Source organism: Aptenodytes patagonicus, chromosome 1, assembly GCF_965638725.1.
Source record: "Aptenodytes patagonicus chromosome 1, bAptPat1.pri.cur, whole genome shotgun sequence".
Classification (NCBI taxonomy): domain Eukaryota; kingdom Metazoa; phylum Chordata; class Aves; order Sphenisciformes; family Spheniscidae; genus Aptenodytes; species Aptenodytes patagonicus.
Genome location: NC_134949.1, coordinates 200,668,663 through 200,696,096, shown reverse-complemented (window position 1 = coordinate 200,696,096; position 27,434 = coordinate 200,668,663). Strand labels below are relative to the sequence as shown.

Below are 27,434 nucleotides of genomic sequence, written 5' to 3'. Positions count from 1 at the left end.
AAGTACTTGCACAGCAAGTGTTTGCCTATGCAGTTAATGGGGGGAGGACGGTATCTCTGTAGTCTCTAGAAGGAGACTCGTAGCCACCCAGCTTGGATGCCGAAAGTATAGCAGACATCCTCTCACCAGGGAAGCCTTCCAAAGCACCTATCAATGTCTATCAGTTACGTATGGACTCCAGGCATATACTTTAGGAAGACTGCTTCATCACGCATGTAGATGGATGAAACTACACAGACATATGAGATGGACTGGATTTCACCCAAAACTTTTATCCTGTGCTGCGTAACAATTATACAAACGTATCTTCAGGATTCTCCCATCTTCAGAGGAAACCAGAAGAAGCTACAAATGTAACAGTGGCCCTTTAACCTTAAAGTGAGCATTTCCTCAGGTCCTTGTGTTGCAACATAAGTGAGAAGTATTCAGAGGATTTCCAAAACTAAAACTTTCTCGGGTTCACATAGTTTGCATGCTGAAAGGTTACAAAGTGCTGCAGTATTTAATTACCTCCTTCAATCTATGTATTACATAAACTGCAGGCTGTACTGCCTGTCACTAACACTATCGGTTCCTTATCTGTGTTTGCAAGGTATCTAGATGCCCACAACCAGGGAGGGTGCCAACCCACTTTACAAATTTAATACAGCTTCTTTGGAATGATCTCTCTCCTCTGCCACCGCAGAGCACAGCCGACGACTGGAGCAAGAATAACTAATGATGCAGCAGTTGGGATTTTTGCAGAGTACGGAGCCAGGGAGAAGGCAGTCAGCAGAGTTAAAAGCTGGCCAGTGTGCCGAGTTCATTTGAACAGACTAACTTTTAACTTCTCCCACAGTAGATTAAGGTCAGATGATTTAGACAAAGGCTGAACTTGGCCTATTTTTCACTAAATAATCCTGAGAACTTGCACATCCTGCCTACCAAGAGATTCTTTGCCCTTTTTTTCTTTTAATCAACCCCAGCTTATTCCTTTCATCCATCCAAGCATTTCTTCTGAGCTTTGACCAGAATTAAAAATCGCATTAATCAGTTTTTGGACTACTTTTGCTGCCTCTTGACAACAGAAGTGAGCACTGACTGATTTTATGCAGTTCGCTGAGATATTGTTGCCCTTGTTTCATGATTAGGACGTGTGCTAAACTTTGCAGGATGTCTCAGTAAAAACTTACCTCTGGTTCATTTTTGAACAAATGAGCAGATGAGGATCAACGTAACAGGAAAATGCTAGGAGTTCTCATGCCTGGAGAAGTCACTCTCAAAGCCTATTTTCATACACATGTAATGACAGAATTGTTTCCTTTACACTCTCCTGCTTGTAAAATAAGCAGAAAAACATGTTTTCTCTACTCATTCTGCTGTGTCTGTTTGTTTTCCTAGGCCAGGCATCCAATTTCTTACTTCTTTTCCCACTCCACAGTATTCTCTTAAAGGAATTACAATTTAAATATGTTTAATATTTGTTACATATACAGTCAGGAATGAATCTTTACAACATTTCAGGGCTACAACTCAAAAAGGTTAGTGCTAGATTTTCAATAGATTATCAAACAACTACTTTATTCATTTTTTTTGTGTTTTAAATAGTGAGATTACACTTTTCAGCAGATGTTAGATCAAGACTGCCGACTACACACCGCTGCAGCTTTCTTTAGCAGTCTGACGGTCTCTTTACGGAGTCTCGCACCCATTGTTCTCATTTGTGAGAATGGGAGACGTGAAAATTGAGACCTAACTCAGTGGCCACATCTTCTCAGAATGGGTGCCTAGAGAGACTCAAATTTCTGTTTGGGAACCTAATTTCTCAAGGACCCTCAAGACGAGGTTTAGCTGAGAACTGCAACTGCTCAGTCCTTCCAAAATCAGACTCCTTCGAGGGCCCATTTCAGCAAAGCGCTTCAGCAAGTGCTTCACTTTAAATACAAATAGTCTTAATGGCCTACACACGACTGAAATTAAATTCACTCCTAAATAGCTGTCTTAGGTATACCTCCCTAAATATGTATTTAGCCTAGGTTTAGTTAAACAAACTGAAAAAAAAGTGGCCCACAGAAAATTTAAAGGAAATAAAACAGCAGTATGAGATCATTTTTTTAAGTGCCCCTATTTCTTTTCATATTGACACTACATAAGGATGGGAAGGCTAAAATTATGTTCATAACTGAAGAAGAACTAAAGTGATGCATTAGTAGCATATACTGTATATGCATAGTAGCATACAGCCCCTTCAGTGAGACCTGCGTGCGAAGCACCAGCGTGTGAGCAGCAGCAGAGCTCGCCAGTGACAAGGAAGCAGCAGGTAAGAACACATTTGCTAAAAATACATACTGCGGTTTTTAAAACTTTAAACTTTAAAATTTTTAAACAAATCAAAAAATATGAAGAAAACACATACTTTTCGTTACCTTTGCTGAACCCCTCCTATTAAAACAATAGATTAAAAGGAAATCAGGAGCTGGTACATTTGCATATATTCACCAAGTCTGCTGACGGACCCCCTTTCACAATTAAAGAGACGTTACTAGGTAAACATGACACAAATATTTTCGTCTTTATTCAGTCCTCTGGAACAACACGCAGGCATTTACTTATTCATCTTTACTTCAGCTAGAAGGACATTCCTTTTATTTAGACTTTAATTAGCTCGTTGTTCTCACAAGCTGAAAGCCCTCTGGGTCCAGCAATCCTTGTGGGTCTCGGTGTTCCTTCCAGTTGGCTTGCCAATCGTGAGGCAGTCTGTCATGCACACTGTTGCTCTCACAGCTGTGGACCCCATCAGGGATATTGCAGATGGGGAGGGGGGAAAAACAAACTCTAAGCAAGAGTATAATCTCTTCAACACACAGACCTTAATGCAATTAGCTGTTTTAATTTTAAGAGATGCTGAGGTGCTTGAGATGTCATCACTTTTACACAGATTTAAAGGGGTCCAGTTGCACAGGTTGCCAGCACATGGCCATTTTTATGGCACACCTCCATAAAAGCGATGGCACAAAAAAATCAGGTCTTTGGCATAAGGATTTCTGATCCTATTCAGGTTTATATAACAGATGGCCAGCACACCACACTTCTCATTGATGTGAATGGAAACATTAGCGCTATAGAGTTTCATCCATGTCTCACTGGGAGATTTATTTAGCAACTGTTTTGTAAATAGTTTGTATCTCAGTGGAAATTGTGCTAAATCCATGAAAAAAAGGCAGTAAAATAAATGTTACTGTAATTTCTCTCTCCCCATACTCACCTTTGTCCTAAATTAATCTTAAAATCCCACTCCAACTAAACAGCAGGAATTATTCTTGTGGACTACCAGTATCAGCAGTTACGAAAAGAAACTTAAACAAGTATGACTAAGAAGTTTGTTAATGTAATTCAGATTCCTGAATCTTAAACCCCAAATACTGCATTGTATTTTCCAAACCTCTCAAAACCTTTATTAGCACATATGGAGTCTACAAAGTCTCTCAACAATAGATTCCTTTGTATTTTCCTAGCATGAAGGAAGCATCTGGATGAAATGTGAGTAACAAAAATGCACACAGGTGTAACGCTAAGTTTGGATCTCCTGCAGAGTTCTGCTCTTTTAGAAACGGGCTTAATGAAGCGAAGATTAAAATTAGTAAACAAAGTATAAATTCAGGAAGGAGGCTCGGGATAAGGGAGTTATTAATATTAATCTTTAAATGATGCCTCCTAACATTTTCCTTATTCCAAAGAATTCTACAGAATTTAAAAAAAACATACAAAAAGCTATGTGTGTCAGTAATATGTGTAAGATGAAGTTCAACTCAGCAAGGATAAATAGCATTAAAACCAAAACTAAACAGTTAAGCGACCACGCTCGCCTCTTTTGGAGCCCATACTAGCGTTCAGTCTGGTTATAAATAACCTTTGCAAGATAGCCGTCATGAATTCCTGACATAGTCAATTCCTTAGCCTAAAGATCATCACGGTTAATGGCAAAATAAAGACAACAGTCCAGTGCAGGTATTAGCTTTGAAGGACTTTGAAGGGCTCAAAAAACTCCTGTAATATTTAACAGTGTTAAGCGAGAAATAAGTGAGTCAATAAAACAAAATGGTACATCTCCAGAGAACAAAAGGTAAAGCAGAGGACAGCTGGTTTAAACCAGTAAAATAATATATTTTGATGCAACTTTTAAGAAGACAAACTCATTTTTTTATTATTCAATTTAGAGAGAAGCAAAGGGTTACACTGAAACTCCTTCTCCCAACTCTATCCAGCGAAAAATGTTTTTGATTTTCTTTTGTTTAATCGCTTACATTTTTTAGCCCAGCCAGCTGAGACAGGGAAAAAAGTTTTCATGTAAACAGTACAGAGCTGGCAAGAAATTACTTCATGGAGAAACACCAAATCCACAATCTTCACGCGAAAGAATGGAAGCCAATGGAATTCAATGTATAGAAAGAGAAATGATGCAATTGTTTTCTTTTCAAATTCGGACACTGCACTAAACTGACACATAAGATCCAAATTTATTTATAAACCGCTTCATCTGGAGAGGCATAATAAAAAATGTATGCAAACCTGCTGTTTATCCACAGTTCTACATCCTGCCCTGTCTTGTTAGACACTTGACTTTAGAGAGGCCCTACATAGGGAAATCATATTTTTTTGTTCATTTATGCAATTCAGGATTTATACAGCTTGGAGAAGAGAGAAGTTCAAATGACACAAGCAATAATCCAGCGTGTGTCATTCAGGAACTTGTGTTGGTTTTCTTCTTTGAGTGATAAAGGGACAAATGGGAGAGTTTGTAAGGAAATGGAGCTCACAGACTGAAGTTAAATTTTCAAGCTGAAGCACTTTGTTTTCTTTGGATCCTCTTATTAAGCTGCAGCATCGACTGCTTATACACTCATTTGATTTGTATAACAAGGCAATTCTGAAAGACCAACATGGTTTCCTATATGGTATTTAACAGTAAACTTAAATCTAACCTCCACTAGCTCCTAACAGCTGCTTCCAAAGCTGAGCCATAATTCAGACTGTAGGCTCACCCAACCTTTGGCATCCTCCAGAAAAGATTGATGATCTAAAAAAAAAAAAGTATCAGATTCATGGTATTGGAAGTTGACCTGTCATTACTGTATCCGTACTGCGGTTAACATAAAAAGTTACATGTGCAGTGATGCAATGTGAAGGTTTCCTTTTTCCTTCTCTAAAGTTACACACAGGCAAAATTTTCCACTCAACTACAGAATAAAAATTGAAAGGCCATCAAAGGAGGTTCTTACTTCTTCCACCTAATTAAGGGCACAGCACAATCACCACTTTTATTTTTAATCTATTTGAGTTGTATTTTAAAAGCTCTCCTGGTATTCTTAACTGTTACTTGGTAGAGACAGAAACCTCGATTATTTTGTTTCTACTCTTCCTCATTTCTATAATATTGTTTCCTTTCTATGTCTGCACACCTTTTTTAGGCAGACCTATTTACTAGCAACCAAGAGGGTTTCAAATCTAGAACTTTTATCAGGCCCACAGATCCCTCTAGGAGAGTGTCTGAACATCAGCTGAAGCATCAGACTGGCAGATGACAAGTCAGAAATTGTAACGTCTCTCTTCCCCCGCCCCCGCCAAACAAAAAATAAAACTAGGCTATAGATATGTATCTTTAAGGAGTGGAAAGATATATCAAGGAAACAAGGTACTTATATTAAAACACCGTGGGTATGTTTCAGCACTCTTAGCTTTTCACAGGCATATTTTCCTAATACTTGCCTTAAGAGGAGTGCTGCTGTAGCTGAGTTGTCAGCAGGGAGCTGGTACCTCGCTTTGGATAGTCTACTAATTTCTCACTTCATACTTCAAATCTACCCCGTCGCGTGCACACAAACTTACCCATAATTCAAGGCAGGTATATTTACTGTCTCCAAAAGACCCGTTAGAAACCAAATTCTTCCTCGAAGGATCTTTTGCATCTACACACTAGAGGTCAGAGTTTATTATTTAAAAAGGCATTGAATGCATCTACTATTTAAAGGAACCCATGAGGATGCATGAAGCCCATACGCTTATACTAAGTGAACTGTTAGATGGAGAATGCTGATCCAAAATGAACAAGCAGTACCAACTGCAAGTATTTTTTAAAGCCTGTTAATAATGTTTCCAAAATAAACTCACTGAACAGTGTGTATTTTTTAAATATATTTATTACATCGCTTACAATAATCTACAGTAATGTTAAATCTAGCGAAACAACAAATTGCAACCAGGATGACATGGTCAAATATGAAACACAAGTACAACACAGTATGATGAAACAATGGCACAAAAATGAAGGTGATTTTCTTCAGCTGATCATATGAAATAAAACATTCATCAGCATTTATTTTTGCAAGTTTTACATTTTTTGTTGATAAATCAACAGCTTTCTTTTTGGTTTCCTGCATCACATTAATACAAAAATGGTATATTTTAAAAAGCAAATATCCAAGCACTTTTCTTTAAAAAAAATAATTGTATGCATAACTTTGTAAAATCTTAAACTTATGTTGTAAATGTGCCAATATTTACAATATCATAGTGCAACTAACAAAATGAAGAGGCCTTAGCACAAACATCGTTAGCTCCTCTTTCACTAGAGTCCAAATTCCAAACCACTGTATTGCAGGGAAAACCACAAACTAATTACCTCATATAACATCAGACAACAAGTACACGCTGAATACAGTACAGCTTTTTTCTTACTTCACTGCTGAGGGTTAATTAAAAAAAATTTGTATATAATCAACATGCGCAAATACAGACACTAAAATGCCTATGAATATGTACGTGTGCACTGCGTGTGTTTTTAACCCTTCGCTAACGTGTGCGTACACAACACATGTATCTACATACCCATTGCCTTCCACGGGGAGTTAGGGAGCTCAGCCAGTCTCAGATCAGGTGCAAGGTGAAAGAGGCAAACCGAGCCGGCCGAAAGGTGTTGCAACAGCAAACACAGCTCAGAGTAGCCTCCGCTCTGCTTGGCAAGCCCTGCTTTCTGAACGGAGGGGCTTCCTGGGGGGTAGCACACCCATTTCCAAAGAGTGTGACAACCGCTTGCTTACTTCGCTCTGCATGTAAAGCTACTGCTGGCTGCGTGACATAAGGTTATTTTTCTATTTGATCACTCATAGTTACAAGTTCTCATCCTGTCACTAACAGATAAACTGAAAGTGAAGATTAAATAAAGAACAATCTTGTATTCAGTTGTATGCCATTAATTGGATACAAGAAAAAGCACAGACAACATTAATCTAAGTATTCATCAAGTGACGAGGTGATTTAGCACCATAAAGATTTTCTGTTTGTTCATTTCTCCACTATTTTTGACAAAACAGTAAACTTGGGTTGATCAGAGGTTCTTTTCTATATTACTGTTAATTCATTTTAACATTCAGAGTTGGAGGACATTTTTTTGTAACATACTGCACTATATAAAGTTCACATCGCAGTGTGAAGTATGAAACTGTAAAAGCAAACACTATTATTTATTTCAATTATTACACGACACAATCCCAACCCAGGTGTTCTTCAAGGTTGTTTAACTTTATGTATCCTTTCTTATAATAGACATTTATAGCCACAATATTAATGCCCCAGAATTTTAATTTTACAGTCATATATGCCCTGTGAAAATGGTTTAAAGATAAAAATAACTAAATATAATGTGCTGTTGCTGAATTATTTTACAAATTGAAAAGCAATTTTCACATTGGATAATGAATGTTAAAGATTTTACTGATTTCAACAAAAGAACTTCTAATATTGCATGACTTAATACACTGCAGAACAGTGCAGTTCAAGAGGAGACACAAGTCTGAACTTGTCAAAACAATACTATTTCAAATTTATGATTAATGTTTTGTCTGTGTATATATATTTGTGCATAAGGTCCTATCCTTCCCACCTCGGAGTCAATCGTGGTTTTGCCACTAACTTCAAACTGAGCAGAACTTAGCCCTTGTTTGTACATGAGATCTCTTAAAATTGTACAGGCTTCCTCGGGGGAGCTGCTCAGCAAGTACAGGTTGGTGCAGCTCCACTGACTTTAACAGAGCTATAGCGAATCCCACCAGATGAACATCCTCCCATTACTACATTTTCCCCACATACTTGTTTAAAGCCACAAATGTGGCATAACTATGCATGGGTTTCAAAGCCATTAATCTATGTATACGTGTGTGTGTATGTATGTATAAATATAAACATACACATTCTGTGCTTCACATGTGAAGTTTGTTGCATAAAAGAAGAAGAAAAGAGATTAAAAAAACCCAGAAAGTTGCAGAAAGCATTAGGGAAATAATCACAAGTATTCATAAAGCTCAAAGGGAAGCAAAGCATTCACAATCTATACAAGACTTTTTAGCTACATCATAATCACCTTAGAGTAGGCACAAATAATGCAGCATACAGAGAACTATAAGAGGTTCAAACACTATAAAGTTGCTTAAGCTATTCCGTTATCTAATGAAGTCGATGAAATCTAGGGACAAACTAAAACCTGTGCTGTTGCAAGCAGAACTACAGCATCAACAAACACAATTTCAGTTTTACCCATAAACTGAAACCTTCTGGTCTTGCTCAAAAGAAACATTTTATTTCTGCTCATGTATAATGGGAATTACATTCCACACAAAAGGGATCTCAGAGTCTATAAACAGTGTACCTTTTCAATCTCTAAGGGACTTTCATTCCTTAAATGAAATATTAATGATACATATTGCCCCTGAATAGCCCCTTAATACAAGTCATATGTTGAAATGATTAAACGTTATGGACTAGCATATTCTTTGAAACAGTCTTGATGGAGAACTCGCTATGATAACAATTACTGATATAAGGTCCATTTTTCTTTTCCACAGCTAAGCAAAGCCGTGGGATTCAGGTTTGCTGCAATCTGTGCTCCCTGCGCAGAACAAACATTCTTAATAAACTGCCTTAAGCAGCAGTAGCCTATATGGGAGCGGGGAGGAAAAATAAAATTCCTGGAATTTATTTTCTTTACAGGAAAAAACAATTTTCAAAACGTCAGTAAGTATTTTGTTCGGTCTGGTGGAGTTGTCTGAACATTTGGAAACTGATCCCAATGCACCTTTACATAATATGCATTTCCTGGGATTAAGTAATACATTTTACAAAGACGTTCCTTCATAACAGGCAAAAATGCAAGTAACTTCACAGCTGCGAACTTTTCCAGTAGAACAGGACAGCCTTAGGATCGGGGTATGGGGGGCGGGGGGGGGGGGGCTGTTCCTATTTCTGGGAACGGTTTTAGATCTGAAATCTGAAGCAGGAATGGCAAAACATGCATTTCAAAAGGGAATGAACCTAACTGCTTCAGCAAACCTGCCAGATCAATGACTTTCTCTCCAGGTGATACTGGAACCAAGTATTGAAAACAGAGAAGGTAAGTTTTGTATTCTGCTGCCCTTTTACTTCTTTTTGCAAATATCCTCCATAAAGAAAATGATACTGATACAGTGAAGCCATAACATCACATGCCAACGTTTTCCAGCTGCTGAATTTTATTATGGACAAATCAGTGTAAAGGAATTATTTCACTACATTTAAAAGTTGGCATGAGGCAGCGAAACATGTTCTGCTATTAAGTAAATTTTCCTGATTTCAAAATATATTAAATCATCACTAAGTAGCTCAAAAATATAATCTCTATAGATTTTTGTTGAGGATCAGAATCACACTAATTTCTAATTCTTAAATCATTAGTATTTGAGATACTGAAAGGAAAGGTATAAGACAGTAAAAGTGTGTGATCACTACACTATGGGCTTAAATATAATAGATAAATTTTAAAGCAATATGCAACATACGATGGGAAATATTGCTATTATGTAAATTAAAATAGACTAAGATTCTCACAATAAAGCAGCAGAAAACAAATAAAATTAGTAGATATTTGTTAAGCAACTGGTTATAATGCGTGACCTACTTAAACACTAAAGGAGTTTTGCATATTCATGCTGTACAAAATGACCACCTCTAGAAATTACGAAAACAGAGAAATTAGGTCAATAGGAGGATGATTTACAGTACCACCATTTCTGTAGGCTTTCATTTTAAAATGCATAAAATGTCTTATTACAGCAAATAAAAAATGATGTTCCTGTCCTTAACATAAGTGAAAATAATCACGGTTTCTCAGGCAAAATGTGTTTTTCCAAAAGGTGTCATCATATGTGTGTCAGATGACACTGCTAGCCAGCAGGTCCCCATATTTCCTCACTTAGAAATCTGTCCATATCTACTTGCAACACACGGATGATCAGTATTAAGAGCTCTTGCCAGGTAAAACATTCATGTTGCCTGTGAACACCCTTCTGTTTACAGTCATCAAATGGTAATGCAGTGAAGAGAACTTGAATGCTACTTTGAAAGCATTTACTTTTTGTCCTGTGCCACATAGGATTTCTTAATTTTCTTTTCATTTAGATAAACACACTAAACTTAGAGTGTTCCAAATGTGTGTGTCGGGATCAGACAGTATGGTGCAAGCAGTTTAATATGGCAGGTTTTTTCTTTTCTGCATTTTACTTATTCGTTGGTAAAAGCAAAGCATTCATTAACTATTCATACCAAAATGAATAAAGATACCTATGTTAAAAACAGAACATATAATCAGTACCTTAGATGATAAAAAGACTGCTATTCATAAATGTGCCCACTATGGATTTGTGCGTTATATTCACCTCATCCAATCTTCGTTCCTTAAAGTGTGCACAATGCTGTTTTGTATTTGATGGACACATTCAATGGCTCATTCATTACAAATTCTTGCATTAAAATGCAGTGGTAAAGCCAAAAATAGCCCCACATGCTAGAATTAATTTGGCCCCGTGTTTTTAATATTAAATATGCAAAACTCTTTTGTGCAATTCACTATTACTGTAAATTAGCAGCTATTCTCTTTAAAAATGTTAAACCTTCACCAAATCACAAACCATAAACATTGTTCCATTTTCTCTTTTACACTGAGTCTCCTACTGAATCCATATCATCCGAAGAGAGTGGGCGATACAGGTCCTGTAAGATGAAGTGCAGTATAGATTTGTTTATTGTGTTGGATTTGTTGCACTGCAACTGTCTTATATTCTTTTTGTTACTGTGGACCAGAAGATATTGTTTAACATAAAATACACATACTCTATATAATGAGATTTTTGGCTTAATGTCATACAATTATTTTTTAATCAACAAATAGATGGTTAGAAAATAAAGCTGGAGTTTCAATGTACAACATATTCTAAGAAGAAAATATTTTTTTCTTTGATTCTTTCCTACTAAGCACTGTTAAAACAATATTTGTCTGTTCTGGGGAGTCTCTTAATTGTTTGGAAATTTGGCAATCTGAATTTAATCTTAAAGGGAACATACTTCCTTTTTTGCTGTTTCGCAAACAGCAGTAGGAAAGTAAGTGCTTACCTTATATAAGATAATCAAAACTTGCCACCCACTGGTGATATAGCACGGATCCAGCAACATTTGAGCCCCAGAATGCTGACACTGAATATTGCCGTTACCTATATTGTACTGACAATGGTATCTCTTTTCCACAGATTTTCTGTGTCTCTGTGTATGTGTAAAAAGACAGCATGTAAAATCCCCCCGTCACAGGCTCTTTCTGACGGTAGCCAAGCAACCAGCTCATGACAGCAGAGGGAGAGTCTGAGTGTACAGATCCACTCTGGTTTTTCAACACCCACTCCGAGCATCCTCTGATGGATCAGATAATCCTCAAATGCCAGAGGTGTTAGGGGATGATACAGTGCCCTGTTCAACCTACACAGCACAACAATCCTCGCCAAGATACACAATAGCACTGAATGAAAGAGGAAGTTCAGTAAGGAGGAAGCGGTAGAGGACAGAGAACTATCTTTTTAAGGTGAATTAAGCATAGCTGATGGTTTAGGGAGGCACTGAGTAGGCAGGTGCCCAGCACACCTCATAGGCAAGCTCTGATACATTTAAGCTGTTTCTGGGGATCCTTTAAGAATAAAATATATTTATGAAATAAAAAACAACTGCAAGACAAAATACAAGAGCACATGAGAATGGGAAGGCTGATGGAGCCAGCTTTAGGGTTGAGCTTGGTTTGGGGGTTTTTGGTTTTTTTTTTAATCACAGGAAGATAACTGAGACAAAAAATAAACAAATCTGAAAGCTATACTATAAAACAAGGACTACCTAAAATGAATGCTTTACAAATTTCAAATTTACAAGGATCTCAATAATCTATGCAGGTTTATGTTTTACTTGCAGGCATGATATAAAGGGGATTTAAGTCCCTTAAAAGGGTTTTTCATTCCCTAGAACGCTTATTCTGCATGTATTTTGCCAATGGGCATGTGTACATAAAGTAGCAGACATGTTAGACTGGCAGACTGAAAATCAGACCTTAAATACATCTCTATTTTGTTGTGAACAATCTAGGCAAAAGAAGAATTTTAAACAGGCAAGACCATCTCATTTTGAATACTAATTAGTTAGTTAATTATTAAATTTCTTTTGACCATATACAGTTTTGGAATTTCTAATATATAGTACAGAAAAAAAATCTTTTGATTTGACAGTGAGGGTAATACACCAAACTTTTGAATCTTCCAGGTGACTGCTCACTCCTCTGAATATAAAAAAAATATGCATTCAGAACTTACAAAGAAGATATTTGTAAGAACTGAGTTTTAATATTTGGGGAGTATTTCTGTGGTTACTTTTATAACTCTATGGTTGTTTTAAAGTAAAATCATGCACAAGATTTCAGGATCATATTCTATGCCCTTTCATATACTTTTAAATACTTGAAACTTTTTTAAAGTTTTCTTTTCTGCAAGAATTTTCCTTGCCTATAATTAGCCAAAGAGCTGTATTTCTGAAAAATATGAGAATCTATTCATTATTTTGCATAGATTAATAAAAAGACAAAACTTGCCCAATGAATGCTTCTTGGCCCCCTATAACTCAAAAAATCCTTATATACATAGAATTCAACAACTTTGATTAGTCAAGAGGTACCTTAAATCTAAATTTTTATTATTCTATAGGTTGTAGTCTCTAGGGAAGTAGGCAAAAACATTTAAAGTAATGGCAAGCAATGGAAAATCAGGTATAAAGTATAGAACATTTCCACCCTAATTAAAGTAATGACTGATTACGAGACAGTGGAAAAACAAGCTCACAAACTATTATAAAGGCTAGTTAAATAAAATGTGGGGGTTGCTATTACGTATATTTATCGTTATGATTGCCATGTCACCTTTTCTGAGTCTGCATCATTAACCATACTCTGTTGTGGTAGGAAGCATAGGCATGCGCAACACAGTAACTGTCTACTTCAACTGCTATAAACCTAAATTTCAGATATTTTCATCCTCTGTGGAAAAACACAATTACGTACATAACAATTTAAAAACAAGAATCTTAATTTCCTATTTAAGAACAAATATAAAGAAAATTAAACTATAAGAAAGCATAACTATAGTACACAGGCTGCAAGTTTAAACACTCAGAAGCTGAAAAAAACATAAAAGTCCAAACAATTCCTAGTTCACCTTCAAGTCCTTGTATTACACTCATGAAATTAATCTTTCAAATCTCACTTTGACTTACATAGACTGAATTTTGCCCAAGATTATCAATATATAACTTTCACTGATTTCTGAATTTCTGGAAACAACTCAGCCATGCACATAGGCAGGTGAGAGGATGAAACTGTATCTTTTTATGTTCTGGCTTTTGAGGGTAGAAAATTTTATTTGTGGGGTTACAAGAGCACTGTTTTCATGAGTATAGTACATGTACCACAGCAGCATTCTTGGCTTTATTTACATCAATGGAAAGCCTTCCATCAAAAGCCAGAATTTATTTTTTTTTTTAAAAGTGAATGATCAAATGTCAATAAGTAAGAAGATTGATCAATCCCCATTTTAAGTTGCCTAATGCACTCCATAATTAGAAGGAATATTTTCTTTGGAAAATTCTACCATCTCTACTATTTTTACAGGTCTTTACTATTCACAGGGAGAAATCCCTCAGTTTGTGGAAGTACCTTGCTTTTGTGCCTCTGAATTCAAAAGCATGACTTCCTCTCATCTGTATTTCCCAGGAAAAACACTGGCAGCCTGCCCAGACCCCTGAGCATTTTGACGGACCAAGCCTACAACTCCCTCATAGCACTCAGAAGGGGACGGTGAAGAGCTCATTGATTTGTTACATCAAGGGGAATCAGGCTATGCTAGAGTCAGCGTTTCCTGTCGTCTTTCAGACCCAGTACATACCCCTGGCATGCCACGTACCTGATAGCACGAGAGAACAGGTACTCCTCTAACTCTAACCACAAGGAGAGAGGGGCAGAGAAAAAATGAATTACAAAGCTGAGCTGGCATTCCCAGGACCCAGAATCTTATTTCAGTTCTAAAGCAGTAGCTCCCTCAAACTCCACGTAAAGAGAGAAACCCAGCCCAGTCAGAAACCCAGCCATCACCTTCAACCCCAGACCATGGCTCTAGCAGCCAACACCAACGCTCTTCTTTCGGGGCAGGAATACATCACCTCTCAACGATGGGGACAAGGGGGGCACTGAAATCAGTCTCCTCGTCTCTCTTGTAGGTCTATCACACGACACCAACACTTCAATAACCTCCTAGGGAATAAACCTTCTTCTGCAGCTGGCTCATCAGCCCTGTAGCTGAAGCCATTGAAGACAAAGCAAAACGCTTTGGGTTCAAATTTGGTTTATGACAACATGGCACATAAAATAACCTATCCTCTAAATAAAATTTAAATGGCAACATACAAAAGATGGTACTAAAACAAAACAGAACACCATTTATACTGCTAACAAGAAAATTAAGATTAGTAAGCACTGTTTAATGGCTGTTCATAGAACTGATTTAGTCATCGGAATACACATTATGACCTTTAATGACACAATCATATGTTTTTACACTGAACTTCTAGCTCATTCACTTCACAAATTAAACATGAAAGGAGCTGAAATAAATTCTCAGAGCAAGTGTAAAGTTTCCATCCCTGAACTTCTGGGCAGTTGATTTTGTAACCTAAATAATATTATTGCAATGCATTTTACATGATTGCAATCTAGTTTTACATTAATGTATTCCATGTTTCGTCAGGTAAAAAAAAAAAAGTCTGTCTAAAATAAAGCCAGACAAGCATGAAAGGTCCCCTACCGAGGTCAAGGGGACTGGATATGAACATCTGAGAAGAGAATTCAACTCTTTAACAATGTTTTATCTCTCCTGTAGTTTACTTCAATATTTATTTTCTGTACAGTTAGCAATGTGATTATGTTACCACTACACAGCCCTTTGCATCCATAATACTGCCACTCAGTGATCCTGTTACACTTCCACATAGGAAACCTGGATAAGAAGCAGCCCATTCACTCTCCTCTTCACATTTGAACGTCAGAAACCTTGTGGACAAACACCCTTTTTCTGTCTAATGGTGCTGATCACATGGTTCCCACTCACCCATCCACAAATGTTAAAAGAAAAACGTTTCTTCACTGCGGGGAGAGAAGCATCAGTGATGGGGAAGGTAGTTTAGGAAAGTTACCAACGAAAAGAGACAGCCTTACAACAAATGAAAATCCACTGTATACTGTTATCATCCATCTAAACAGACACCCTTACATCACCAATGTATAATTCATTTGGAAGACTCTTTCTTTCCTCTTCAGTGACTTATTAATGATTCATTAATAAGCTTTGAGAGTAAGAGCGAACAGGTGTGGAAGACATCGCATTCAAGAAGATTTTAGTACCAGCTTACCCAACTGAAACTTGCATCTTTACTCTCTGTGTACCAGATGATGAAAACCATGACACTACCCTGAGGCTTCAAGCTGCTGCTCACTGGCTATCTCTATACTGCAAGATCACAGTCAGCTTCCATATCTATAAGCAAGTCATGGCAGAAACCCATGGCTGTATCCCAGCCTGAGGTAAGACTTGGGCATCCACAATTCCTCAGCTCCCTGGTATCCACCAGACAAGAAGAAGGGTACACAGGCTAGAAGGGAGTCGTGCCATGTTACAGCTATTCCTGATCTGGATATCTGGGGAATCAAGTCTGCACCAGCCCCTAAAGTCAAGCACTGCCAATTTTGTACATAATCCCCTTACTTTGAGAGACAAATTACGTCTTTATTTAAAAACTGAAAAGGCAGAAAAAGCATGTGTTCAAACTGTGTTTATAAACAAGTCTGAGATACAGAGTACTGCCTTAGGGAAGCTTTCATGGAGAACTGATCACAGTTTAGAAAATAGCAGAAGAGAAGATACATAGACATCTGTCCCATTGCTTTTGAACAGATACAATTAATTAAATCAGCATGTGGAGCCTTTTGGGTTGAACGAGTAATATTTTGTCAGGGGCTTACAGCAGTAACATAGGTACTACCTTAATTCTGGATGCTTAGGTACACTGTAGATTCTTCTATACATGATAACTAGTGGGAACCTACAGCTACTAACAACTCTGGTCCAGAAAAGTGACTGACAAGTCTCGTGTTGCCTTGGTACTGATAGTATCTTCACTGCACAAGGCTATGATATCACAGCTAATCCACAGCTAAATTCCACAGCACATTCTTTCACCTTGCTTCAAAATCAAAACTGTTTGTAGGTTTTGCAAGTGACATAATGCCCATGGCAAATTAAGAACAAAAAAATGTCTTTGACAATGGGAACATTTCCTTCCAGTTGTGAAATGTTTGGAAAAAGAAACTAAAACAAAAAAAAAGTTCTGTAAAAAAGGAGAAAGATACCCCTGCTTTTCCCCTCAAGGATAAACCAATTCCCAGCATACTTCGCATTTTGACAGACACAGAACAGTTGTATTCCACTTCAGAGTGTTGTACAAACACAAGGACTGCAGCCAGGCTCTTCCACCCTACAACTCTACACACAAGGAATCAGTGGGGAGAAGGCTATCGGATAATGGCTATGCCGGATTCTCCCCAGCCATGCTTAGAAATCAGTTTCCTTATTTCCTTACCCTCTGTTTCCGTAGGCTTCCTGGGCTGGTGGGAGATGGGCTTGGAGACTTCCCAGAGCGGGGAGTAGAAAGCTGGCTACCAGGGGTTCCATTCACTAAAAGGACAATAAATTGAAAAAATAAATATAAGGCATTATTAAAAGCAAAGAAGTAGTTAAATCAACATCTTTCTTTTCATTCTTTGTTGAACAGATTAATTTGCTTTTGCTTAATGTTTTAATCATTAAATAAGGTAATTCACAAAAGAACTGTTTGCTCAGAGTTTTGGCTCATTAAGCCAATTTTTATACAGAGTGCAAGCAAATAATCAACAAACCTGAAAAGACTGTTTAGTCAATGGCAGAGAACATGTTTTCTTAAACTGTATTGTTCCTGTGCTTGAAAGTTATGGGGAGCAAGGTGCTTTGTTAACCTTAACAGACACTTGCTATATGTAAACCTTTTCATTCCATTTAGTTATGGCTTGAAGTGCTACCCACCAAAAATAAGAAGCAGTATTGCTTGCAAGAACAAATCAGCTACTTGCTGTTCCTCACTCATTCATTTGAAGAGATTTTTGAAATACTATCTGACCTAAACATCACCTCAGACTTAACCCAGAAGGGCTTTCTAGAGGCAAATACATTGGATGTAACACCTCAAGTCTGACTTACAGCAAAGCATCACTTTCTCAAATAAATAAGTTCCTTCATATATGTCATTTTAGAAGCATCTTTTGCGTGCATGTGACATTATCTATTAAATTAACAAAACAATACCAGCAGAGGACAGAATTCTACTACAAAGTAATCACAAGAGGCTATCAATAATGTTCACGCTGAAGCACTGATAGAAACACTACAAAGCATGTATCACATATATAAATATTCTTAAACAAGCAACTGTTAATTCACAGTCCAAATTTGTCAGCACCAGGAAAAAAAGAATCAACAATCAGGTTTCCACATTCTGAATCTTAGGAGAATATTTACATACTAGGATATTAACAAGGCATTTGACTTACCTTCTATGAGTTCTAACATGGACAAAATCTTACTGTTTAACCTGGTAATAGCAAGCAGCAAAATTCCTGCTCAGCACTAAGCCAATCTGTAGCCAAACTGAGAAGCAATGGGATTAGTTAAGGATAGCTGGGGCTGCTCACAGAGTGAGCTGAATGCGATGCAGGATTCATAAGCAGAAGCCTTTTCTGCGTAAGGCTGACGTCTTCAGAGCAGCAGTGGGAGGTGCAGGTGCTGTCTTAGGGCTACATCAAAGGTGTCAATTAAGCATAATGCTGCTGCTTCACAACGCTGAGCCACCGCAACCCCCACTCGCTTTCCATGGAGCCCCGAAAGCCTAAGCAATTTTATATGCTGTGCATTGAATCATAATGAGGTGCCTTTGGGGGCAACATACCAAATGACTCATCCGAAAATCAAAATGACAATAACTCTTGTAAAATCTTGGCTGACTGGCAATCTAGCAAATGCTAATTCCTTTGGATAATACAGTTGGCATTTTTAATAGATTTTTCTTACTTTTTACATAATACATTGTTCTCACTGGCTAATACTGGGCCCGCATATTATAAGGAAGAAACATGTATACCTACCACACCACTCACATCAATAAAACACATTACACTGCATGACAGATAATGATCACTTAATAGTACTTAGGTGCTATGAATGATCAGATCTCAATATCACTTTGTGCAAGGCATTATTTAAGGTAAAGTTGCAATATATTTGTATAACTATAGGAACAACAAGATACACTTATTTGCAATTTAAATAGGCTACTTTTCTAGAAAACCATTCCATTCATCTAGGCTTCAAATTCTCTTTGTACAGAGGACAATGGTTTGCACATATCAGCACTGATTCAACTGTTGTACTAAGTGTGTTGGGGAGAGCACATGCATATGGACACATTCACTGAAGTTCATACAGTATTCAGCAAAAACACCCCATAGGTTTGGCCAATAATGACTAAAATCAAATTTAATATCAATACTTCTGAAAACATTTAGGAAAAGGGCAACATGAGGACATTAAAAATGAGCTTTTTGGAATCTCAAACTTCTGAAGTTTTAAAGGGCTGCTTATAAACAAATACGATATTATTTAGAAACTAATACTAAACTACTACTATTCACATGGAGCTAGTCCTCAAGACTGCTCAGTAACAAGACTAGTGGTCTGCCTTCTCTTTAAACCAAGCAGTTATTCTTAGGTCTTATTATTATGAGAAAATTTAAGATAACAGATACACTTCAATAAACCTTGTAGCACTAGGCACCGGTTCCTGTTCCTTATAGATTAACTCCTTCCCTGTAACTTTCAACAATAGTTTTTCTTAGAATTACTATTGCAATTATTCTGTCCTGAAGACAAAGACTTGAGGCTACCAGGTGGAACCAGACAAACAGATGCAATGGTGTATTTGACTCTTGATGTATCTTCCATATGTACCATGTTGATGAGTGTCTATTTGAGATGAAAAAAGAAAGTATTATAAACCCTAAAAATTAATCACTTGCCACCACCAGAGTATCCAGAGCGTTTAAGCTAAGCTCCAATACTCTCCCCAACAGCACTTTTTAAAAACGGAATTTATGATAGTTGTGCTTGTGTTGGCCGTCTGTAATATGTGAAATCAAGAGCACAATTAATGGATCAAGGCCTTCAGGAGATTTAAGTGGAGTTTGCTCACCTCCTTACCCATATCCAAAACACAAAGGTGCTAAGTACCTAAAACGCATACCAGGATTTTTGTGAGCTTACAAGGACTCCCCATGGAGAGCTGTTAAGGAAACTCTAGAGATGACAATTAGCACTGGGGATGAGATTCCTTTTACCAATCTTTAGGTACCTACTGTGTAGGCTTCTACATCTGAAGTAGTTTTCTAGACCTTATTTTAACCAACTTGCTGTTGTAGCACGAGCTGTATCATCCCCAAGCAACCATCTAAAACAGACCTGATGAACAATGTACTAGGAGCATCCGCTGCAGTGTAGACTTCTGAAGTTAGGCAAGATGAATCCAAACCCACGCACCTAGAGGTTTAGGATATGCTGGAGATGAAGCAAAATCATCAAAATTCTCCCCACCTACCAATTTTAGTGGATTTTATTCCAAGCGCAGAACTCCATTAAATAAACTCTGACGAGTGAAGGCCATACAGAGTCTACATTAGGGTCAACCTGAACAGGGACTTGGATGACGTGGGTTCTATTCCCAGCTCTCTATATGCACCTGCACAACATCAGACAAGTCATGTCATCTCTACCACTTGTCTACTTAGGCTTTAATATCTGGCAGAATGAACTCTCTGTGCACATCATGTTGTCTGTCTTCTGGATGCTCTGCATACCTGAAGATACACATTACTACTTCTACTGATATTGTTAATGTAATGCTTAAGACAGACATCACAACAGGGAAGAAATGGTAATTCCCAATAATTCCCCAGTCCATTCCAGGGGCCCTCCTTTTTTATCTTCTTGTTTATGGCTTGCTGGCCATTCCACCTCTGACTCTAGTTCCTTGTGAGTCATTATACTGAATTTGCAAATAGAGTTGATATTAGGTGCTGTGTAGCAGGAAGAGACTGGACTGATTCTGACCCCCTTCCTGAACTCCATTTACAATCACAACACCATTCTTACACATGCAGCGCATGACCAGATAACATGGCAACAAATATGTGAATAAAATCAATAATATTTAATAATAATGCATTCCTGATAAGTACAGGAATATAGTCTAAACTGCCCTAAAATCCATTTCTAGGTGGAATGCATTCTGGTTGGAAACTGCATTCCTGTCCAGTATCTGCACTGCATTTCTCATGGACTGATACAGCACATGTTCCTACAGGGAACCCTGATGTAGATAAAGACATATGAAATTGGTAAATCACTGTTGTGATTAATCATGTTATTGAGCGAGGCAAGAGGTTTCTTGTCACTTTTTATTCATAAAATGGCCAGGGTCAGAGACTTTAGCTTAACGCACAGCACCCTCCCATCATCTCATCAAAAGGATTTATCCATTCAAAATTTCACAGGTGAATATGTATTAAAAAGCTAAAACAATAACAAAATTATCGTGGCTACTCTGAGAAGATGTATGCAACTGCTTAGCTATGAACTCCTTTCCTTACTGTCCTCTCTTGCTGAGGATGCATAGCAGGGCAAGAACCTGTCTTTGTATTTGTTTTTCCAGCACCTGGCACACACATGAAGGTAGAAAACCACATAAAATAGAAGGCTAAAGCTGGATAACATCATCTACTGAGACAAACGCAAAATAGGTTTTCATATGAAGATGTTTATAAACTAGTGAAAATGCTGTAAATAAAAAGTACTTTGATAGCATTCCAATAAATACATTTTGATAGGGCACCTTTTTATTAAGAAATAAAAAGTGAGAAAAGCTGAATTAAAGTATCAAGTGCCAGTCTGAGAAGCTGCCAATGCCACTGCATTGTATTAAAATCATACTCTCCTATAAAACTGCCTGTTGATGTGTTAGCATCTTGTACTCTACAAAAAATGTTGAGATGACTCTGTGTGTTTATAAAAGTGGTTTGCCGAACACAAGTGTGTGTGAAGAGGAAAGAGAAGACTAAAGGAAAGGAATGGTGCAGGCTTTTTTGCAGCCACAACTTATCCATGACTAGGACAGCCAAAACTAAAAAATTATTTACAGAAGACACAACAACATGTGTAGGTCATATTCAGCAACTGTTAGCTAGAAAATGGTGATGTGAGATCACTACTAGACCTTGTCCCAATTACTCCTGTAGTTTGTCACTGTCCTTTCCAAAACAACATTTTTGTCTCAAGAAGATAATGTAGTTACAAAGTAGTTAGGGAACAAACCATACCTTGCCTTTTCATTCCTTCTGCTTTTGTATTCTACTTGTATACACCTCATCATCTTTGTCTTCATTGCAAAGGAGAGAGCTTGTCCAGAGCACCACATTAAGCAAGCACCCTCATTATCACTCCTCAGTAAAGACAAGGCTTTGTAGATTCTACCTTAGCATGCAACTGGTTGAGAAAAATCCCAAATAACCAGTACTGCATTCATTTTAACTGGTGCTAAACTGTCCTTTTTACATTCAATCTTTGCTAGAATTTATGACAAGAAGTTATGCAGATACAAAAAGAACGTATCTCCGCCATTGAAGACAAGGCTTAATAGACCCATACAGAGCTTTCACCTCATCAGCAGATCAACAGATCAGAAATGCCAGCAGAAGGGATCACCCTCAGGTCAGGTTTACATTCCCATCCCAGCAGCCACCGATACCTGAGTCCCTTAAGTCACCAGTACCTGTGGTAGCCACAACATGTAACCCAAGCAGTGCAGAGCTCAGCAGGGACTGTAAACCCCACACGCTCAGCCCATGCTGATCTCCATGGAGTGGCCACTATCATGGCACTTCTACCTCAACCTGAAGTCAGCTATGTCCGCACTATCAAGCAGAGAAGTGCTACAGACATGTAGATATTGCAGACATGCCTGAGATCTCAGAAGACAGGAGCCTTCTTTGAAAAGACAATTCCCTGGAATCCACAAGTATTTTTTTCTGTAGCCTCAGAAGGTGGGTAAGTGCCTCTTGTTTTTTCTCTGCACTTCATCAGAGTACAGCTGATATCTATGTTCTTGGCTGCTAATTTCATGTAGTACCTAATCTAGAGAGCATCTACATGTACTTAAGATTTAATGAAAATCTCTCTTTTGAACTGATTCTCAAATCAGCCTATGAGAATAGAGTACCAACTCTGAGGATGTTTCTTCATTCAGCATTTAACTTTTTAATCCTTTAAGAGGTTAAACTATTCAGTCTAACCAAATCTATTTTTCTTACTAACTCTTGATTTTTACTACAAGCTATAAAATTGTAAAACTTAATTTTTTAATGATTAGTATCAAATACAAACACTGTAAATAAAAAATTAAAAGGAAGCCAGGATCAAAGTAAAAATCATCTGGAAATCCCTGGGTCTGTAGGATGACTCCATCACTCCCATGGGTTTGTACTCTTGGCTTCAGGAAAGCTTCGCTTCAGCATATTTATTACAAAATCTGTCAGCTGAATACCTATAACAGTGTGAATAAAAACGTGACCTCGCCAAAGACAATATGATATGTCATGTTCCTTCCTTTGGGATCCAAAAGACCTTCTTGAGTCAGGTGGTTGAAGAAGGGTTATTTCTGGATAACGGCCTAGGGATGAACTATCAAACTAAATGAAAACATATCTTCTTGCAGAGGAACAGATCTACCTCTTTTTTTCTAACTAGCTGAGAAAAGCACAAGCATTTGCTCTAGAGAAGCCTTCAGTAAGATCCAATTTCCATATCCTGAAACACTTTTTTCTTTAGGGAAGAACTACAGTTTTGATCAGGCTTTAGTCTGACATGTAGCTTCACAATTTCTTTGCCCAGGTGCAATTTTTTAAAAAAACACACAGCCCTTGGTAATATGACCTACTCTATCCATTCTTCACATATGTTCCCTTTGTCATTCGGAATAGATATGTATCAACCCAGTTACTCTTGAAATAGACACTTGTCGCACTAAATAACTGAAACTCCTAAATAACTCTTCTTAACTCCAAACCTGAATTGCTGTTACAAATAAGATTTCAAGCATCCGAGATATTTTGGGTGATACTTTGAGGGGAATAGAGGATAGCTCAGAGGGCAGGAGAAGTGAGAAGGAAATAATTTTGAAGGAGGTGCTCAAACTGAAAAAAAAGAAAGTAGTTACTTTTGTTGAGAGCAAGTCCTGAAAATTAGAGTTGGGATTTCAGAGGCTAAAACAGAGTTCACCTGAATGCAGTATCTTTCCTTAACTTAATGGACTGAGGGTACAATAATTCCAACTGTCTCATGCTGCTCTTGATTTGATTAAAAATGATGATCATGAAGAAGTAAGTGCTGCTTTCTTCAAATCTGTTACCTCTTCACTTGTGCTGAGGCTGCCACCAATGGTGTTAATTGGTAGCTGGACAGAAGCCAACGGCTACTGAATAGCCATGAGACATTCATAGTTTTCAGTCACCAGCAATGGGCTGATACCCGGTCTCACTGAAATTCAACGTCTCTTTTATGATGTCGTTTCCCAAATAATATTTGATGCCAACAATAAAACATCAAGGTGTTTTACAGCCTTTAAGAAGACATCGGGAAAATTAAATAGAGGCAGGATTATCTATTGCACTTGGAACCAGAATTCAGCCCTCTGCCTGCCTGCCTGGGAGGTCACGCTACCTTTCTCTGCTTCTCTTCTTTGCCTTGTTCCCTGCTTCTCTTCTCTATTTGGACTGAAAGCATTCTGAAGCAGACAATACCTCAAATGCATTTGTAAAAAAACAGAAAGCAATTCTCCTGCAGTGAGATTTCTGTCTTGCAGAACTGTTTTGAAACACTGTCAGATGCAAATAAATAACTGAACAAAACATATAATAATGGAGAAGTCAGCCCTTACCACAGGTCTTCCTAGCTTGCATGTACTCTTTTAAGAAAAAGGTATTCTCTGGTTTTTTAATAAAAATAGGACACATCTGCTCTCAGGAGCCAGGGAGGTTACCAGGAAAATATAAGCACATTAAGCATATACTCTGTTAAGAAAAGAAAAAGGAAAAAGCAAGGATGGAAGAAAGGTGAACGCCACCTATGGAAAGGCACACTTTCCTCTTAAATAAGTCAAGAAATAGTGTAAAAGCAGATGCAGCTTTTTTGCTCACTGTAGATTGTATAGCTCAAGAAAGGGTGAGGAGTGTGTGTCTCCCATTCCCTTACAGACTGACACATATTTCCTTGCCCTCAGTTAACCAGATCACAGACTTGAACCTGCGTGGCACTGAGCACCAGTGCTCAGTGATCTGGTATCACTAAGGGTCTTTCTCTGCAACCCTGCAGCCTGCTTTCCACTCGCAGCTCCACCCTTTCCCCCATGCCGCCGTGGCAGTGTGACCCAGAGCCTGTGGGACAGTATTTTTTATCCTGTTGTTCCCATGCTGTCACTCCCATGGCCACTACCTGCAAAGCCTGACAGTGTTGTTATGGCAGGGTCTGTATGGGGCTTTCAGGCTTGCCAAAGATGCTGCATTTACAGGCAATGGAGGGAGAAAGGCACCTCCCAAAGGGTGAATGTTATCTAAGACATCTAGGGATGTTGCTATCTAGGGGTGTCACTAAAAGCCCTTTGCCCGCAGTACCAGATGAGATGATGAGGGAAATGGTTCTCCACAGCAGTGGCTGGGGGCTCGCCAAGGAGAGGGGACACTCAGGGTCCTTTGCCTGCTCTCGCACACAGTCAGAGGCCACCATGACAAGGTGAGACTGAAACAGAAAGCTCTACACATTAAAGGCGAGGGCCTTCAAGCAGGATTTTCTCTAAAAATCAGTTGTTAACATTACTCAATTTATCTTCAAAGCACCGGTTTTGGTAAAATGGTATTGCTCCAAACTCAGAGGTGCAAAAATGACACACAGATATTGAAGAAAACCAACAAACTGACCAACATCCGCAAATAACCCCTTTGATTTCTGTAAGTAACTTCAGAAGCTATTGGGACGAATTTGGGAAAGTTATCGCCCCATACCACTATTTGCTCAGAACAAGGGTCTCATGGAATTCGTTGCATTTATAAACATTTAGTTCAATCCAAAGTTTGGCTTAATTCACTTACCACTTGAAATTCTGTGTCAAAGAAGGGAAAGAGTTCTTGAGGATGGTATTTAAGTGCTTAAACCAAAGCAGACTGTCTACTTGTCCTAGCCTCATTTACACATCCATTTCTCTAACAATGGGGAAATGACCCAAAGACTGTACCTTCATTAACTCTAAAAATGATGAATCCCGATCAGCTATTCTGTGCTGGACGAGAAGAAAAATAATGTTGAATACCTACTTTAAAGACTATACCATACTATAGATGTATACAGGAGAGAATTAAGGGTAAATCAAGAATATCCCTTCATTTTACGATTTTATCAGTTTTAATATGCAACTTTGAGATGTTTACATTTTTCTAACATAGTCTTTGTCTATGCAACTTTCCTTTTTTGGCCCATGTAGTTATCCATGTGTATTATTTTGATATGGACATGAACTAATGACTGAGGCAGGCATCTGATCCTTTTGCGTAGCAAGAATGCGCAGACTTCTTCAAAACGCAGCAAGAATCAAACAAGAGGAATCACATTCTTTCTAATTAGCAACACGCTCTTCTCCATCCAGCTCACTTAGCTTTTTCTCAAGGGTACACTATCAATAATGCTTTCTGCCTGCCCTTTATCCCTATTTTTCTCAACTTCCTTTTATGATACAACTATTCACAAAATGATACACCTTTCTTTTTGGAATGTGTATGTATTGCCTTTGATCTGAGCAAAGAATCTACTGTTTTTTCCAAGTATTTTTTATGTTTATCCATAATGAAAGAAAAATCCTTAACAGTAGTTTAAAGATGAACTGAAAGCAGTTTAAAAACATAGAATAAAAAATACATATATATACACTTAGCAGTAACAACATGATAACAAAAGCATAGCTTCTACTTATGCACTAGTCATTTAGGAGACTCTCTAATACTGAGATGTTTAATGTAAACAACATGGAAAAAATTATCTGCTCAAATGTGCACTAGGTGGTAATTTCTCTATTCTGCTACTGTCACAGGTACATAATTCCAATAAATAGGCAGTATTTTTAGGCCTACTGGATGGCAGAATAGTGAAATCTGTACATATTGTCTGCATTTCATGGGAGAACTTTGTTTTTTGTCTAACAATATCTAAGAGTTAGTGTTTTTTTCTTTCCGCTGTTGTTTTTTTAATGCAGTGTCTAATTTCAAATTGCATATTTTTAAAATCTATTCATTGATTGGTTTTAGTTTTCGTGATCTAGAAACAATTCTTGAGGGCAAGTGCCCACTTAGTACAATATTGCTTCCTTTTATGACAGTAATATTGACGTAAATACTCCTGTATGTAAGGTTAGAAATAGGCTTCTTGTAACATTCACACAATTTGACTTCACTATTTGCAGAAAGCAAACACAGGAAGCACAGACAGCCAATCAGATACATTGTCCCCACTAAAATTAACTTCCATAGAAACATTTTCAATTGTTTACCCTTTTTAAGCTGTAACAAATGATAGAATAGAATAGAATAGAACAGAACAGAACAGAACAGAATGGAATAGAATAGTTCAGTTGGAAAGGACGTACAACGATCCTCTAATGCAACTGCCTGACCACTTCAGGGCTGACCAAAAGTTAAAGCATGTCAATAAGGGCATTGCCCAAATGCCTCTTAAACACTGACAGGTTTGGGGCATCGACCACCTCTCTAGGAAGCCTGTTCTGGT

At 37.8% G+C, this 27,434-nt stretch overlaps 1 protein-coding gene across 4 annotated transcripts in view; it reads right to left on the bottom strand.

Moving 5' to 3' along the window:
* Positions 1-27,434, bottom strand: part of DCLK1 (doublecortin like kinase 1) — a 254,311-nt gene that overhangs the window by 51,214 nt on the left and 175,663 nt on the right. For 2 of the 4 annotated variants that reach the window (XM_076364254.1, XM_076364255.1), the window contains exon 6: positions 17,053-17,147. In XM_076364254.1, coding sequence (XP_076220369.1) covers positions 17,053-17,147 — 95 coding nt within the window. Of the gene's footprint in view, positions 1-9,272; positions 11,056-17,052; positions 17,148-18,055; positions 18,232-27,434 lie in introns of those variants that run through there. The other 2 variants (XM_076364256.1, XM_076364258.1) reach the window with 2 other exon arrangements.